A 15,691-nucleotide genomic window follows, 5' to 3' on the forward strand; every position below is an offset into this window, starting at 1 on the left:
GTATCTCTTGATATAATCATTCTAAATTCCTCTTTATGTGTATCGAGGCGACGGTATTTGATTTACAAAAGCCCATGATGTGGAAAGGTGTATGCAGTGACAAAAGGAGGTGGTTTCTTACTTTGGTTGAGGATCTACCAGGTGCTAGGCACATCCCAAGCATTAACTCCTCAAATCCTTGCAAGATCTCTGGGAGGTATGCATTTTCAGGCTCCATTTATATCAGGACACTGGGATTCAGACACCAAACAGGACCAAAGGTTGCCTTAAAGATACAGTGGCAAGGAAGGTACAGGGCTGGGGGGATCTGAAATTTGTTGCCATTTTTTTTTTCTTTTTAAGAGCAGATCATCTCCCTGTGGACTTTAGCTGTTATGTCTTTTAGTATCATTTTGTTCTTCTCATTCATTCCACATACACTTACTAGGGTTCAGTATGCCTCTTAGATGCACCATGGGGGGAAACCTCAATGAACAAGAAACATCCTTAAGACATATTTGCTCCTGCCCATGATAACAAATAACTGCAGTGAGAGTTCGGAGAAAAGGCCTATTCCTGCAGGTGGAGAGAATCAGGGAAGATTTCCTGTAGGAGGCACTGTCATACCTGGACCTTGAAGGGTAGATGTAGGATCCAAACATGCTGCAATGGGGAGAGATAAAAAGGATATGGGAAAAACCCAAGAGTTCCTGAGTGTCTGCAGATAGGACCCAGCCCAGGTCACCATTTTCCGCCTCCAGGATACTTGTATCACATTTATCCGAGGCTAAGTGAGACTGTTAAGTGTGCTCTCTCTCTCTCTCTCTCTGCCTGAACAGTTGGTAAATAAACATCTTAGTGCCTTTTCAAGAACTACTACACTAAAATGTCTCTGTTTGAAACAATTACTGTGCCCATCACACACCTTGAGATAAATTAACCCGTGAACACATGCCAACTCCTAATATCCTTTTAAAAAGCAGGCACTGAAGTTGTGGGGGTGTTTCTTTGCTATAGAAAGACAAAAGGGCACTCTAGAGAAGCATTTCTGTCAGCTCAGAATGTGAGGAATCATAGCTGCTATTTATAAACGACCTCCATTGTCTCTTACCACTCCTTGCAAAAACTCTGGGGCGTCACTGTTGTTATCACCACAAGGCAGATGAAGAAACTGAGGCTCAGAGTGGTTCCCTGATTGTTCAAGGTCTGGGCAGTCTGGTAGAAGTAACAATAGAACTGTGATCTAGGTCTGACACCAACGCCCACATTATTTTCCTATTTTTTGCTTGTTAGTATGTGCTAGACAGAGAAGGGCCCCATTCTAGACTCTCCTCTGCCTCTAGGTCTCAGTTCCTTTGATCTATAGCTCTGTGTATCCTGGTTATTAGCACTCTTTGGGGCACTCTTCAGGCTACCTTTGACCTGGCAGCCTGGTGCTCTCAGCTCTCACGGGGCAGCAAATCTGCAAGACAGCAAATACAGAACTGCCTCAAGGGCCTCCTGGCCAGTCAGGGATAGCTACCACTTCCTGTCCCTAGCAAGGCCCTGATGTCCATGCATGGAACTGAGTTTCTGCAGACAGGCAAATTTGCCTTTGGATCCTGGCTCTCTTGAAGCCTGGCCAAGGGCTTGTCCCAGCACATGATCGAGGTGAGAGCCCTTCCATCCTCTGAAGAACAGGGTTTAGTGAGACAGATGGGCAGGGCTTGGGGCCACATGGTCGTGGATTCAAACCTTCACCCTGCAACATCCTGCCTATGGAGCTAGACAAGCCCTCACACCTCAGTCTCAATGTCTACATAGACTCAACACAGCCACATGTATCTTGCAGGGCTTTCTGCAAGCATTAGATGAGCCTGGCCTGTAATAGCTACCAACTGGTAACTCCCATCAACTTCTGCCCACTTCTCAACTGGTTCAGGTGTGCCTTATTCACCTTTGTGTCTGCAACAGCAAACATACGGTGCAGCACACTGAACGAGCTCATAAAACAGGATGGCTCTTGAACTCCCATCTTCCTCCTGTCTCAAAGCCTAGGGTGGGGATTGGCCAACTGTGGCCCTCAGGACAAATCTAGCCCGCTATTTGATTTTTTAAAATAATTTTTTAATTGAAATACATTCATACTCATTCACTTGCACATCATCTATGGCTGCTTTCCTGTTACAACAGCAGAGTAGACGCAACAGAGACCATATGCCCACAAAGCCAAAAATATTTACTACTAACTCCTTATGGAAAAAAATTTGTGGACTGCTGATTTTGTGCATAGGATCTTTCAGTGGGAGGAGAGCCCTTGAGGGCCTCTTTGTTTTGGGGAAAAATAAATTCCTCTGCTCCTTCTCTACTCACACTTTAGATCCTCTTTCCTGGTTTATCTTTTTTTCCCTCAGTTCTCTTGACCATTCCCTAACATTTATGCTACCTTTCTTATCATGTTGTTTATCCTCAATCTCCTCTACTAAAAAGCTTCACATGGGCAGGGAGTTTCATTTGTTGTGCTCTTACATGCCAGTTAGGACCAGTGCCTGGCACATAAGTGGGAACCCCACATATACCTGTTGAATGGATAAATGTGGATTTCACTGAAATAATTATTCAGCGAAAGTGTGTTGGAGGATTTCTCTTTCATAGAAGATTCTAGGACTTAGAGAGGAACCAGGTGGCTCCCCAACCCCTGGGGGAGGGTATTGCTTTTCCTTTTTATAGACAAGACAACTGAGACTCTGGCTAAGTCAGAAAGTCTGGAAAGTCTCAAAGTTTCATGTGCCCGCGAGTCACCTAGGGCTCTTGACTACATTGCATCTACAATGCAGGTTCTGATTCAATAGGTGCAACTTGGGACCCTTGTGCTGCGGTTCTAGCAAGCTCCAGGTAATGGCCAATGCTGCTGGTCTATGGACTACCCTTGGAGGAGAGGGGGTTGAAGGCACACACTCAGAGTTAATACCTAAGACTCGGGGGAATCTGGAAATGATGGTGGTCAGCATTTCCCTTCTGTTTCCTTTTCTCCCATCTACATGCATCTTGCAATCCTCTTATAGAACCATGCAATGGTCTCACAGAACCTGTCGAGCCTCCCCTCCAGGGCTGCTCCCTATCCCCAAACACTCTGCCCCTGGACTTTCCCTTCCACAGCCACCAGCATCTTCTGGCTTCTTCCTTCCTTTACTATACAAGTGCCCAGCACTTTTGGATCCTTCAAGGAGCCACTCTCATGCTCTCCTCTGTTCTAGGGCCCAGGGGTTAAAGAGAAGTATCCTCCTCCTCCCAGGCCCTAGGCTACCTTCCTCCCCTCAACCCACCCCAAGACCTGCACAAATGACTTCTGATGGTTAGATGGAAGGCCGGTGCCCATGCTCTCCACTCCCATCTCTCTGCAGCACCTCCACTGTCAAGTCTGCCTTCTGCAATGGCTTCTCCTCTTGGTCCTTAAGGTTCTCCTTCTACCTCTCTATCTGCTATGCCAGTTCTTCTCCTCCTCTGAATCATTCACCATGGTCAGTTTCTGAGCTGACATCACTTTCACACTCTAAGATCTGTGACTTAGAACTCTTAAGTTTGCACAACCCAAAGACCTCGGTTTATCACCTTGAACTACAAGCACTTGAGTGTCTGTCTTCTACACTTTCATCACATTCTTCATCTTTGATTCCACCATAGTACTCAGCACAGTGGGCATCCAAAGATAGTGCTAATAAGCACACTGGCTAACTGATGCAGGAGGCGAGGTGCCCAGAGGCTGTAATGGATCACTGTATGCCCAGACCTATTGTGGAACTATGATGCCAGAAGAACCTCTGGAAGACCAGAGATGCTTCTAGGGGCCAACACTACTGTTCTGACTTCTTATGGTTTCCTGAAGGGGGAAAGAGAGAAAAGTAACCATTGAGTGCCAACTTTGTGCCAGGCATTTTACAAAATCCCTCATTCCCTGAGTTAGGCACTATTACCCCTATTTTGGGGTTAAGAGAAATAAGGCTCAAGGAGTTCAGAAGATTTTCTAAAGGCTTCATAGCTGATGAGTGACAAACATGTGACTTGCACCCAGAGCTTCAGACTCCTAAAACTCATTCTCCTTCTACCACAGCAACAAAACCCCATATTGTTGTAACCTCTATGCCTTTGCAGATGCTGTTCCCTCTGCTTAGAATTCTTATTTCTTCAGCAGTGGGTAAATCCATTTCTATAAACACTGATAACTATCCCCTACCCCATTAAAAACTAGTCACCCAAGCAAATTCTCCTATGCCACAGTATACATAGGCACCCTCAGCTGACATTTTCAAGTATTTGGTTTTATGCTAGTTCCCAAAGGAGCTTAAACTCTAGGAGGGTGGGGCTCAAAGTCCTGGCTATCTCTCTATCCATAGTGTCTGGAACATAATGACCATGTTCAATGCATGTTTATCAAATGAATGGATGAATGAACAAATGAAGCAAGTTCTCTGGTACTTTCAGTGTTGGTGGTGGGAGTCCATTGGTTCCTATATAATATAATGGCAGTAGTACTAGAATCTTATCTGCTTATTGCATGGCCTATTGAGTAGGACCCAAACACTGAGCAGAGGGAGTGGGATAGCCTTTTGCTGGTCCATCCTCACCAGTGAAGGCTTCAGCAGATGTCACTAGCAGACATGGCTTCCCTCATAAGGCTGGGTGTGCCAAGGGTGAAGCAAGACATGGAATGACGGACAATACACTTTTACCAGAAGCCAGATGTCCTGGGTTTTAATCCCACTGGACGTGTGATTTCACATACTTCTCTGGACATCAATTTTCAAACATGGGGAATGCATATTACAGATATGGAGCTACTTCAGTGGTTTTCTTAACTTTTCATTACCAAAGATCTGTTTATGGAGTTTTATCCCCTTTACCTTTGTGTTTTCAAAATTTCTGGTTTAATTATGAGAAAAATCATCCCCTTTATTTAGAAAGTGCAAAAAAATTAACAGGCAACAGGCCAGCTATAACTACCAACAAAATGCATTGACAACATGAGATAACTAATGCCAAACCCCACACTGTGATCATTCCAGTGCAAAGCAAAGACCTTGGATGTTTCTTTTACCTGTTAAGCTGGTTCTAGGTAAAGTCATGGTTCCCTGTAGACTTACTGAAACAGTGGAGACAACCAATGAATTTCTTTCTAATCTTTGAGTCCCTCGAGGCTACACATTTCCCAAGTAGATACCAATGGGCTCTGATGTTGCTGAGAATGGTGATTCTGTTTTATGTTTGCAAGTCCTGCAGGGGGATTAAGCTGACCTCTTACTGAAATCTGGGGATTTCTAATAAGAAAATTACACTGCCAAAGGAGAAATAGCCCTTCACATCTCCAAAAGTGTGGGGGGGGGGGGGGGGAATCCAAGATGGCAGAAACATAACAGATGTAAACAATGGTAGTACATTTTCAAATGGAAAACATCTATGTGAAATAAAAACTTTGGGGCTACAGATGACTTAGACAGAAGTGAGTATGAGAAACCAACAGACACTTGGTTGGTGCAGGAAATGCATGCTACAGGTTCCCTCACAGGGCACGAAGCAAAGTTTCCCCGGGTCGATACTTACAAGTAATAGGAGTAGGAATAAGCATTTCTTCTATATATTGATGGGCAGTCAGATGAAGGAAATGTCCAAAAAGGGGGAAAAAGAAAAGACAAACAAACAAGAATTAGATTTATATGAAATCTTGATTCTTAGAAATGCACATAGTATTTCAGCATCCCAATGCTCAAGGAGATGCAAGTTTCTCTACTAATTATCTTTGCTGAGAATCAGATACTTCCAGTGGTAGAAGGAGTGAGAGAGACCTCTCTTATGATGGAGAAATTCACTACTCATGCAGAGAAAGCCATGTCTAATGTTGGCTGGTTTAGTTGTTTGAAAGTTCTTTCTTTCTTTTTTTTTTTTTTTTACAGTCAACTAAAGCTAGGTTCCTTCTGCCTTTTTTTGGTCCTGGGTCAGACTTTTGTGGACTTCTAGAACTATTCAACCACTCTTCATGATAGTGCTCTTATGACCCAAGGAAAACCATAATGACTTCTGTGTTCTCTGTTTCAGGTCAAAACACATCAGAACCTATTTAGTAAGCTCATACCAAAAGTAAGGTAATTGGTAGCTAAGCAATCAAGATGGCTCCCCTATGACCCACACTTCCCAGTACACATGTGTATATGTAGTGCCTTCCCACACTGAACCAGGACTGATCCTATGTGACCAGCAGGATGTGGTAGGAATGACATTCTGAGACTTTCTAGGATATGTCAGAAAGAAGATGTGTAGCTCTTGCTGGGTTTTCAGAACTCTCAGTTGGAACCCTGTCTATGAAAGAAGTCCAAGTATCCTGAAGTTGCCATCCTGAAAAGACCAAGACCAAAAGCCAAGTGGAGAGACACAAATCCTGCATAAAGAGAGACATCCAGTCAGCCTCTGCCAGTTGGATATGTCAATGGGGATCCTTGGTATCATGGAACAAAACAAGTCATTCCCTTCAAGCCCTGACCAAAGCACAGATAAATAAGAAAAATAAGTCACCAAATTTCATATTTGTTATATATCAGTAATCAGAAAAAATTCAAACTTCATCATTAAAGAGAACTGCACTAAGAGAAAGGAATTCTGACCTTCAATTTGAACAGACTACAACTTGAATAAATTCTCTCTGCCTTTATTTCCTTTCTGATTCTCATATGAGTTGAACTAGATCATTAGTTTTCAAACTGTGCTTGTAGGATCCTGAGGGTTCTGCAAGGTAGCCTCACTGAAGTGGGAGGGTGGGAAACTGAGTAGGTAGGACTGCTGGTCACCCACCATCCACAAAAGACAGCACTTCTCCATTAAAAAAAAAAAAAAGATTTATTTATTCACGAGAGACACACAGAGAAAGGCAGAGACATAGACAGAGGGAGAGGCATTCTCCCTGCAGAAGCCTGATGCTGAACTCAATCCCAGGACTCTGGGATCATGACCTGAGCCAAAGGAAGATGCTCAACCACTGAGCCACCCAGGCACTCCCTCCATTTTTTTATGTTTTATAATTTGAAATTTCACATGACTAAGAATCCCATTCTCCAAAAGAAAGCTTGAAAAATCACTACCTGAATTCTCTTCCCACAATGTACTGTCTAGCTCTTGGCTTCTGAACAATAAAAAACTCAAATAAGTCCACAACATTCCTTTTGTTATAACTTTTTTTTGTATTTTATAGGGAATAAATAGGAATGCTTTTATCTTACAGACTTAGTCACACTGACAATAACTGATACATTTGTGGATTGAGAAAAAATTGCTGATAATTAAGGTACCCAAATATCTATCTGAATAGGCAAGAATAGTTCTCTTGCCTCTTGAGTTGTTTGGTTATTTGCAATTGTTATCCCAGTTTGCTTGGCTCAGGAAGATGCAGTCTTTATATCTGCAGTGTGGGAACATGTCCTTAGAGCCTCAAATTTCTCCCTTTCAAGTAGGAAGTAGCCAAAGTCCCCTAGGCAGGGCCACCTCTAGGCTTTCTCTTATTCATCAGAAAAGCCCAACTCTAGCTCCAGAAGAAGGTAATGCTGAGAGCTAAGAAGTCATGGCAGGAAGGAAGCCCCATGACTCCTTGGGAAGATGAGATGGGGAAAATGAGCCACAATGCAGTAAAATCTGGTCACTCATAAAACTGTTCAACATCTTGGGTCAAAGGAACAGTGACCCTGGATGATAAAAGGGGTGAGGAATGCCATGCTTTGATGGGTGGGAGTTGGAAGAGCCCATGCAGTTCACCAAATCCCCTTCACCAAACATACAGATTCACGCTATAAGGAGACAGTTCTTCTCCTTCATGGCTGGTTCTGTGGCCCAGTGCCTAGAAGTGGGATTCCTTGGGGGAAGAAAGCTAGGGTTCCATTTTATGAAGACTTAAAGATACTTATGTTCTCCATATTGTCAAGAACAGTGGGCTGAGATTCAAGAGGGCAGGGTTCTGATCCCAGCTTTCACTTGCTCACTGTGACATCTTGGACAAGTTAATTCCTTCCTCTGGACCTGTTTCCTGATCCATGTACCAAGGTGAATGGCATGGATAACTGCCAGCCTCAATAGCTTTGAGGCGTGGAAATATGATGTCTTAGCATCCTAACACCACTGCTTGCTAACTGCATGGCTTTGGGTATCTCTGAGTCTCAGTCTCTCCACATCAAGGTTGGAGGTAATAATATTCCCAAGAGTCACTGTGGCCATTAACATTAGATTAATCTAAATCATGCAAATTATATATGACATAGAATATATAAAGTATTTTAAGTAAATCATATAAATCTAATCTATTAGGGAGAAATTTGGCTCTAATCTATTAATCTAAACATCTGACATTAGTAGTGCTTAAAAATCTTGAGCAGGAAGACAGCTGTGCTTAGAAAAAACCCCAAAACTCCAAACTTAATAAATCACATATTGCAGAATCTTCTTCTCAGCTGGCTGACAAGGCTGACTTGAGGCACAGCTTTCCTTTGTTCCATACTATTTAAACAGGACTAAGTGATCTACTTAAGATCCATTTGACCATCTACCCATTGATCTATCCATTTGACCATCTACCCATCCATCTAACTCAATAAAGGGGAGTTTATGTCCCTGCCTCATCTACAGATACAAGGCTTGCTGCTTCTCACTCTGGTGACCAGGAACAAAGTGTTCACCTCTTTAGGAATGTTAAAAATAGTACTAAAATAAGAAGAAAAAAAAAGGGATTTATGGAGCACTTACTATCTGTCATGTATTGTCCTAGGCTCTCATATATTAACTCAAGTATTCCTCACAACTACCCTGACAGATGTGTATTAATTATTATCATCCCCACTTTTCAGAGGAGGAAACTGTTGCAAAGAAGGTTATGTAATTTGTCTAAGATCATGCAGCTAGTAACTGGATTTGACAGCAACATGGATCTAAGGCTCATGTTGTAGACCACTAGCCTGTGCTCCCTATGAAGAAGGAAGAAAATAGATACATGAGAGCAACACAGTGGGACTGGCATTGAGATGACACATGCCTTAAATCTCTTAATCCTCCCTACAACTCCATGGTACAGGTATTACTGTTATCACTTTTGGTTGAGGAATCTGAGGCTCTAAGGGGTCACTCCTACTAGGTCTATTGCCTTGCGTAGTTTTGGACCATGTGCAAGGCCTCCACCCTGAGCCACATGTCCTTGCCATCAACAGCCCCAGGCTGTGCTCTTGGGGCCCAGGCTGCACTCAGTATTTTAGACCTTCTGGCTTTTCTGCTTTCAACCATCAGGATTCACCTTTGCCTGGGCCACCTACTCATAACAATATGCTTCCTTATCTTCAAACCACCTCTTCCAAGTAGTTTTTCTGAATTATCCTGGTTGTCACCAAAAGCCAGTGTCATTCTGACCCAGCTTCCAGGCAACTCCAGAAGAACAACAACTGACAAACCTCTATTAATTGAGTATCTTTTCCCAATTATATTGCCAAGTCTTCCAGGGCAAGGATTACAGTTCTTTACTGTGTGGCCAAAACACAGTATACACGTGTGTTTTCTCTCAGGCTTAAAGAAGATTTACCGAAGGTCTAAATTTACAAGGATACAGTGATATTGCAAGTAACAGATTGCCTGAGACCAAAAATCTTGAGCAGGAAGACAGCTGTGCTTAGAAAAAAACCAAAAAACCCCAAACTTAATAAATCACATATTGCAGAATCTTCTCAGCTGGCTGACAAGGCTGACTTGAGGCACAGCTTTCCTTTGTTCCATACTATTTAAACAGGACTAAGTGATCTACTTAAGATCCATTTGACCATCTACCCATTGATCTATCCATTTGACCATCTACCCATCCATCTAACTCATAAACCCACTCATCCACCCTTCTATCCACCCAAGCGTCCATCTCTGCATGCATGCATGCATCCAACCATCCATCCCTCCATCCATCTAACCATCCATCCACCTATCCACTTAGCAATTTATCCACACAGTTATCCATCTATCCTATAAACCCACCCACTCATCTGCTCATCCATGCACTCAATTACCCTTTCATCCAACAATCCATTCATTATCCACTCATCCATCTTTCCATCATCAATTCAATGAACACTTCTCAAAGGCTTACCATATGCCTGTCCCTGCTGAGTTCCAGAGATAGAAAGACAAATAAGATCTTGATCCAACCCAAGTCTGATGGGAGAGCCAGATAAGAAACTTGTAAAACAGATAGTAATAAGAGCTACCACTTAGCAGGATGTCACTTATGTGCCAGGTACTGTGTTAGCACACCATGTAGACTATTTTACTTAATCCTCACTATGCAGAATTATTATCCCTGTTTTATGGATGAGGAAAGTGAAGCTCAGAGATGTTAGATAACTTACTCAAATTGAAATAGTTGGTAAGTGGCATGGCAGGAATAAGAATGCAAGCAATAGGACTCTAGAAGCCTGCATGAATAACCACTATGCTATACTGTCTTCTGGAGTGATAAGTGGCATGAAGCAGCAACACAGGGAGCAGTAGGACCATATCCAGGGATAAGAGTGGGCAGCGGGACAAATAAGGTGGCCTAGAGTCTACGATGCTTGAGTTGTAAAGTCAAGGAGCATCTAGATGGATGGAGGAGGAGGGGGTACTTCCAGGCAGATGGAACTCTCCAGGGCAGCCTGGGTGGCTCATGGTTTAGCGCTGCCTTAATCCCAGGGCCTGATCCTGGAGACCCGGGATCAAGTCCCATGTCAGGCTCCCTGCATAGAGCCTGCTTCTCCCTCTGCCTGTGTCTCTGCCTCTCTTTCTCTCTCTCTCTCTCTCTCATAAAGAAATAAAATCTTTTTTAAAAAAAAAGATGGAACTCTCTGTGGAATGAGAGGTCAGTTAGCAAGGTGAGAATGTCAAAATATTGGCAGAGCCTAGTTCCCAAAGAGCTGAAGGACTTAGTCTCAGTACCACAAGCCATAGGGTGAACCCAGTGGCCAAATACTTTTTCTAGATGAATGATTCTGTCAGGAGTGTGAGAAGAAACTTGGAGGGAAAGAGGGATTGGGGTCATGAATGCTACTGCAGGAGTCTAAACAAGAGATGTTGCGGGGCCCATCTCATAATGGCTATGGGGAAGGAGAATTGAATGTGAAAGGTGAGTCAGTAGGGGATTAAATGTAAGCATACTGAGGAGGTCTTCCCAGGTTGTAGTTTGAGTGGCTACCTGAGTGAGCACAAACAGGATTCACTTTTCAGCGTGTGGAGCAAGGAGCCCTTTAGAATGGAGTGGCCAAAACAGCCAGCATGACACACTTAATCTGGGCTGCTTTTCCACCTCAACGAACCACTGAAAATTTTGTCATACAATTCAGCATCTCAGCAAGTCCTGTTTTATATTTCATTCAGGCGAGATGGTGTTTAAAAGTGTAGCATCCATTATCAGATTGGCAAAATTTCAGACCCAGCTCTGCCACTTATTGGCTATGTGTTTTGGGGCAATTTCCTTAAATTCCACATTTCAGTTTTGTGATCTGTAGCATATACTATAATCTCAGAGTGGCATTGCCTCTTTGGCTGACCCAGAACTTCTCTTTTCCTATTGTCTCACTTTTTCCCCCTGGAAAGACAGCATGTTCCCTGAAGGCTCAGACCATGCTATATCTGTCCTATGCTGCCTTTCCAGCCTTATACCCTCCCCACAGGACTGGGTTTACTCTTGATGCTCCCTGCTGCTATTTGGGTCTGTGTTCTGAGGGAAGTTTCCCTGCCCAAGAGATGGAGTGTTAATCGTGGGCCCCATCTGTTCTAATTTTACTGGGCTCCTCCGTTCAACATGTTTTTAGGGAATCCCCAGTATCCGCATGGCACATTTGTGATAAGAATGAATCAGAATGGGCAGCTGATGGTCTAGTGCAGAAGATAAGATATGAATACAAATGACAAATATAACAGGATATAGCACAGATCTTCATAGAGGGGATCCAGATGGTGAAGAGATTGTGCCTCGATTGGAGGTCAGGAAAGGTTTACTGGAGAAGGTGGATTTTGAATTAGGCTATAAACAGGGGTAGAATCTGGTCACATGGAACTGAGGACCACAGGCATTGAATGAGGAAAAGACTTCATAAGCGAAGGTATAGGAGTGGAGTAAGACCTCAAGAAATCTGCCAAAATGACTGTGAGCAGGGAGACAGTGTAGCTTGACAAAATTCTCCAGATGACCAAAACCATATGCTTCTTCTCTCATCTCTACCTCCATAAACTGTTGTTAGAGGGAGGAGAAGCCATCAAAAGATCTTAGACGGTATGTCTGGGAGGACAAGTTTCATTTATGAAACATCACTCTGGCTGCACTGCAGAGGGTGCGCAGGAGGGTTGGGGCTGGGGAGGAGACTCATGTGATAGAGCTATAGCAGCCTGTACCATGGAAGGAGTGGTGGAGGGAGGGAGGGAAGGATGTGACCAAGGGAAGGTAAAGGTGCAGGTTCAGAAGAATCAGGGTGATACAACCCCATCAGTGTGGCTGGTGGAATGAGAGGTAGTACCTGTCACTAAGATGGGGACATAGGATCATGAGCAGGTTGGTGGGCAGGTGATGATTGGGGCTATGACCATGAAAACCTCAAGGGATTTTCAAGGCAGATGTCCAGAGGCAGATGATACAAGCAGTGAAGCTCTGGTGAGAAAAGACTAAAGAGGAAGATCCTGCCCTCCTGGGCCATTTCCATTTCAAGGGCAGCAAAACTACAACCACCTAGTGGATGCATTCACACATGAAGACTTTGGCATACAGCAGAGTAGGGACAGGGACTTGTGGAAAGACTCAAGGAAGAGGAAATATTTGGAAGTCCTACTTGGATGAACTTGGGGCTTAGGCTTACAGAGTAGCAGGAGGCTTGTAGGTGAAGACAAATGTCTGACATTTGCTTCAGGACAACAGTGTGCACAACAGCATAGAGTAGTAGCAAATGATACCTGGACCTGGGTCACCTGTTTCCTATTCCAGGATTCACTTATTTTCTACCAGTCTCCATGGACTGACAGAAGTTACCAGCCTTCAGTTGACTCTCTACAGTCACAGAGCCCACGTTTGTGTTTTGATTCTCCAAGGTCTTGGGCAACTCACAAAACTTTTTGAACTTTGGTTTCCAATTCTCAAAAAAAAAAAATGGGGGGAGTATCAACAATTACCCTTCTATGGTTATTTGTAGTATTAAAATCACAATATGGGGACAGTTTAAATGGAAAATTAGGTTAGGTACAAATTAGGTTAATGTGTGTATTGATTGCAGCACTGCCCTTAGCATATTAGCAGTGGGTTTGGAGCTGGGTTGGTAGAGTTGATGGCCATGTGAGAGATGAATGTCCCTGTTGATATCATGCATTATGATCTCTTAGGTTGGTATAGGAAATGAAGCCTGACCCAACCATTAGCTCACTTGATCTTCAGAACAACCCCATAGGATTAGCCACATCTCATAGTCATGAAAGTAAAGCCTGAGTTTTGTTGTTTCTCCAAGGCTAACAGCAAACAAATGGAACTATAAAGATTTGGACCTGGTGTTTCTGCTTCCCTGTCCACAGCAAAAAGATGTCTGTACTCATGAGACTGGGAGCTACTGGGGCAGACCCAAGTCACAGAGAATCAAAGTACACCAAGAGACGCACATTGTTCTCAAAGTAGGTTCTCATAGTTCAAACTCAAGACACTCCAAATTCACTCTTGGAAACGTTACTATTTGGACAGACAATGCATGGTTGGCATGATGCTGAACCAGGAAGAGCTGGGCAGGAGAAGGATGAGGGGAGATGGAGGTGGCTAGAACCATGTGTGGGGCCTGACTTCAAAAAGGTCTCCCCAAGGGCACCTGGGTGGCTCAGTGGTTGAGCATTTGTCTTTGGCTCAGGTTGTGATACTGTGGTCCTAGGATCAAGTAAGTCCTGCAGTAGACTGCCCACAGGGAGCCTGCTTCTCTCTCTGCCTATGTCTCTGCCTCTCTCTGTGTCTCATGAATTAAAAAAAAAAAAGTCTCCCTAAAAATTGTTCAGTTTCCATTTGAAAAGCGAAAAGGAATGGAAAGGTTAACATAAGATCCAGACAAGTCTTGGGGTACAAATCTACCAAAGAATCCTGCTTTACCTGGTGCCAGTACTTCCCCACGTAAAAGTAAATGGCTATGCCTTAAGCCTTGGAAGACCATGCTCGGACTTCAAGAAGTGTGTCCCAAGGAATAAATTAGGACTATGTGAAGCTTGGGAGCATGCACACGTATGTATATATCCTATATTAAAACGTAGAATTTCCCATATGTGAGTAGTTAATAAACACCTTCAAACATCAAGGTTAAGGCACTAAGGCTTGAGTTTTCTATTTTAATTTTCATCGAAGGCAGCAAGAGCCCCATAGTAGTAAGCCAAGGGCCCAGAGGGGTGGCCTAGCAGCCCTTTGGCTGTATACTCCTTTGAGAAAGGATGTCCAGCACTTCTAGAGGGAGGAGACCAGGGAAGATGACCAGGAGTATAGTAATGAGTCTCTCTCTATTTCAGAGCTCAACAGGGTAGTCATGAAAAGGTGGTATGTTCTATTACATAATGGCATACAGAAATGCATTCTAGAACATTCTGAGGTCCAGATGTTCTAGATCTTGATCAAGAGAACTGGGAATAAAGGATGGAGCCATTACCCAGCCAATATTCAATATCTTGGTTATGAATTGTATCAGATAGGAGCTCCAGGTTCCTTTCTTATAATGCACACATAATCCTCCATCTCCATGTAGCTCTGATTCTGCATTGGCCTGCATTCAAAGAAACCCTCTCCAAACAGCCAAAGGTACTACAAAAAATATTTTAACTTGTATCTTTTGCAAATCCTGTTTGAATCACCCACCAACATTTCATATCCCCTTCTGCAACCTTACATTTCTCAATATCTCCTCTATCCATTACAGAGCAACCAAGCAACAAAACAATTGATTTAGCTTCTTTCATTAAGTCCTTCCCTTGGTCCTCTGTCTCTCTAGCCCATTCTCTGTTCCTTTCTAGTTCAGCATCACAAAAGAAAACACCTAACAGCAAGAGAAGGACTCTTTGGAGAGTCACAGGGAAGCCCCAAGGCCAGTGATGATGAACCCTGCAGGGAGAATCTGGGGACATCTTAGGTATACTGAAACATCTGGCTGCAGCTTGGGGGAAGTTTCTGAGCAGAAGAATCCCTTAGGAGCAGAGAAAACATAAATCCACCACTCCCATATCCATAGAGATGAGGAAGTTAGACCCAGCTCAAATCAGGGGAGGGGGTACATCGGGATTCTGTGATGTGACTTCTGAGAGTTCCTGCAACCAGGAACTAGCTCTAGGTCATGCTGGAACCCTGAAGAGATGCTGACACTAGGATCCTGAGTTATGATGATCTGCCTATTATTCCAGAGTTTCTTTTCCTTTAATACCTCTTCCTTTTAGGTAGCTGCTGAAAGCATTCAGGCCAGCAGTAAATTAGTGACTAACTCAAACAATGAAGTTTTCCCCATACTTCTATATGGGGCTGGAGTTAGAGGAGCTATGAGAGCTCACCAAACGCTTCACTATCCTTTAGGAGCATCTCTTGCCATCAGAAGACACTGTAGGTTACTGGAAAGAGTGCAGATCTATACGTTCTCTTTTTCTTTCCTTGCTCTGTACCAATCTGTAAATTATTACTACCAACTAGGTCTTATTTTCCTTTTCT

General features: G+C 43.4%; 1 protein-coding gene across 13 annotated transcripts in view; it reads right to left on the minus strand.

Annotated features, from left to right (window-relative positions):
- PTPRT (protein tyrosine phosphatase receptor type T) overlaps positions 1 to 15,691 on the minus strand; it is a 1,036,563-nt gene that overhangs the window by 162,892 nt on the left and 857,980 nt on the right. For 5 of the 13 annotated variants that reach the window (XM_072801054.1, XM_072801062.1, XM_072801056.1 and 2 more), the window contains one exon: positions 5,557 to 5,586. The exons of 5 other annotated variants lie outside the window; for them this stretch is intronic. In XM_072801054.1, the coding sequence (XP_072657155.1) occupies positions 5,557 to 5,586 (30 nt within the window). Of the gene's footprint in view, positions 1 to 5,554; positions 5,587 to 15,691 lie in introns of all 13 variants that reach the window. 3 more of the 13 variants (XM_072801051.1, XM_072801055.1, XM_072801052.1) reach the window with 1 other exon arrangement.

This window comes from Canis lupus, chromosome 26, assembly GCF_048164855.1.
Source record: "Canis lupus baileyi chromosome 26, mCanLup2.hap1, whole genome shotgun sequence".
NCBI lineage: Eukaryota > Metazoa > Chordata > Mammalia > Carnivora > Canidae > Canis > Canis lupus.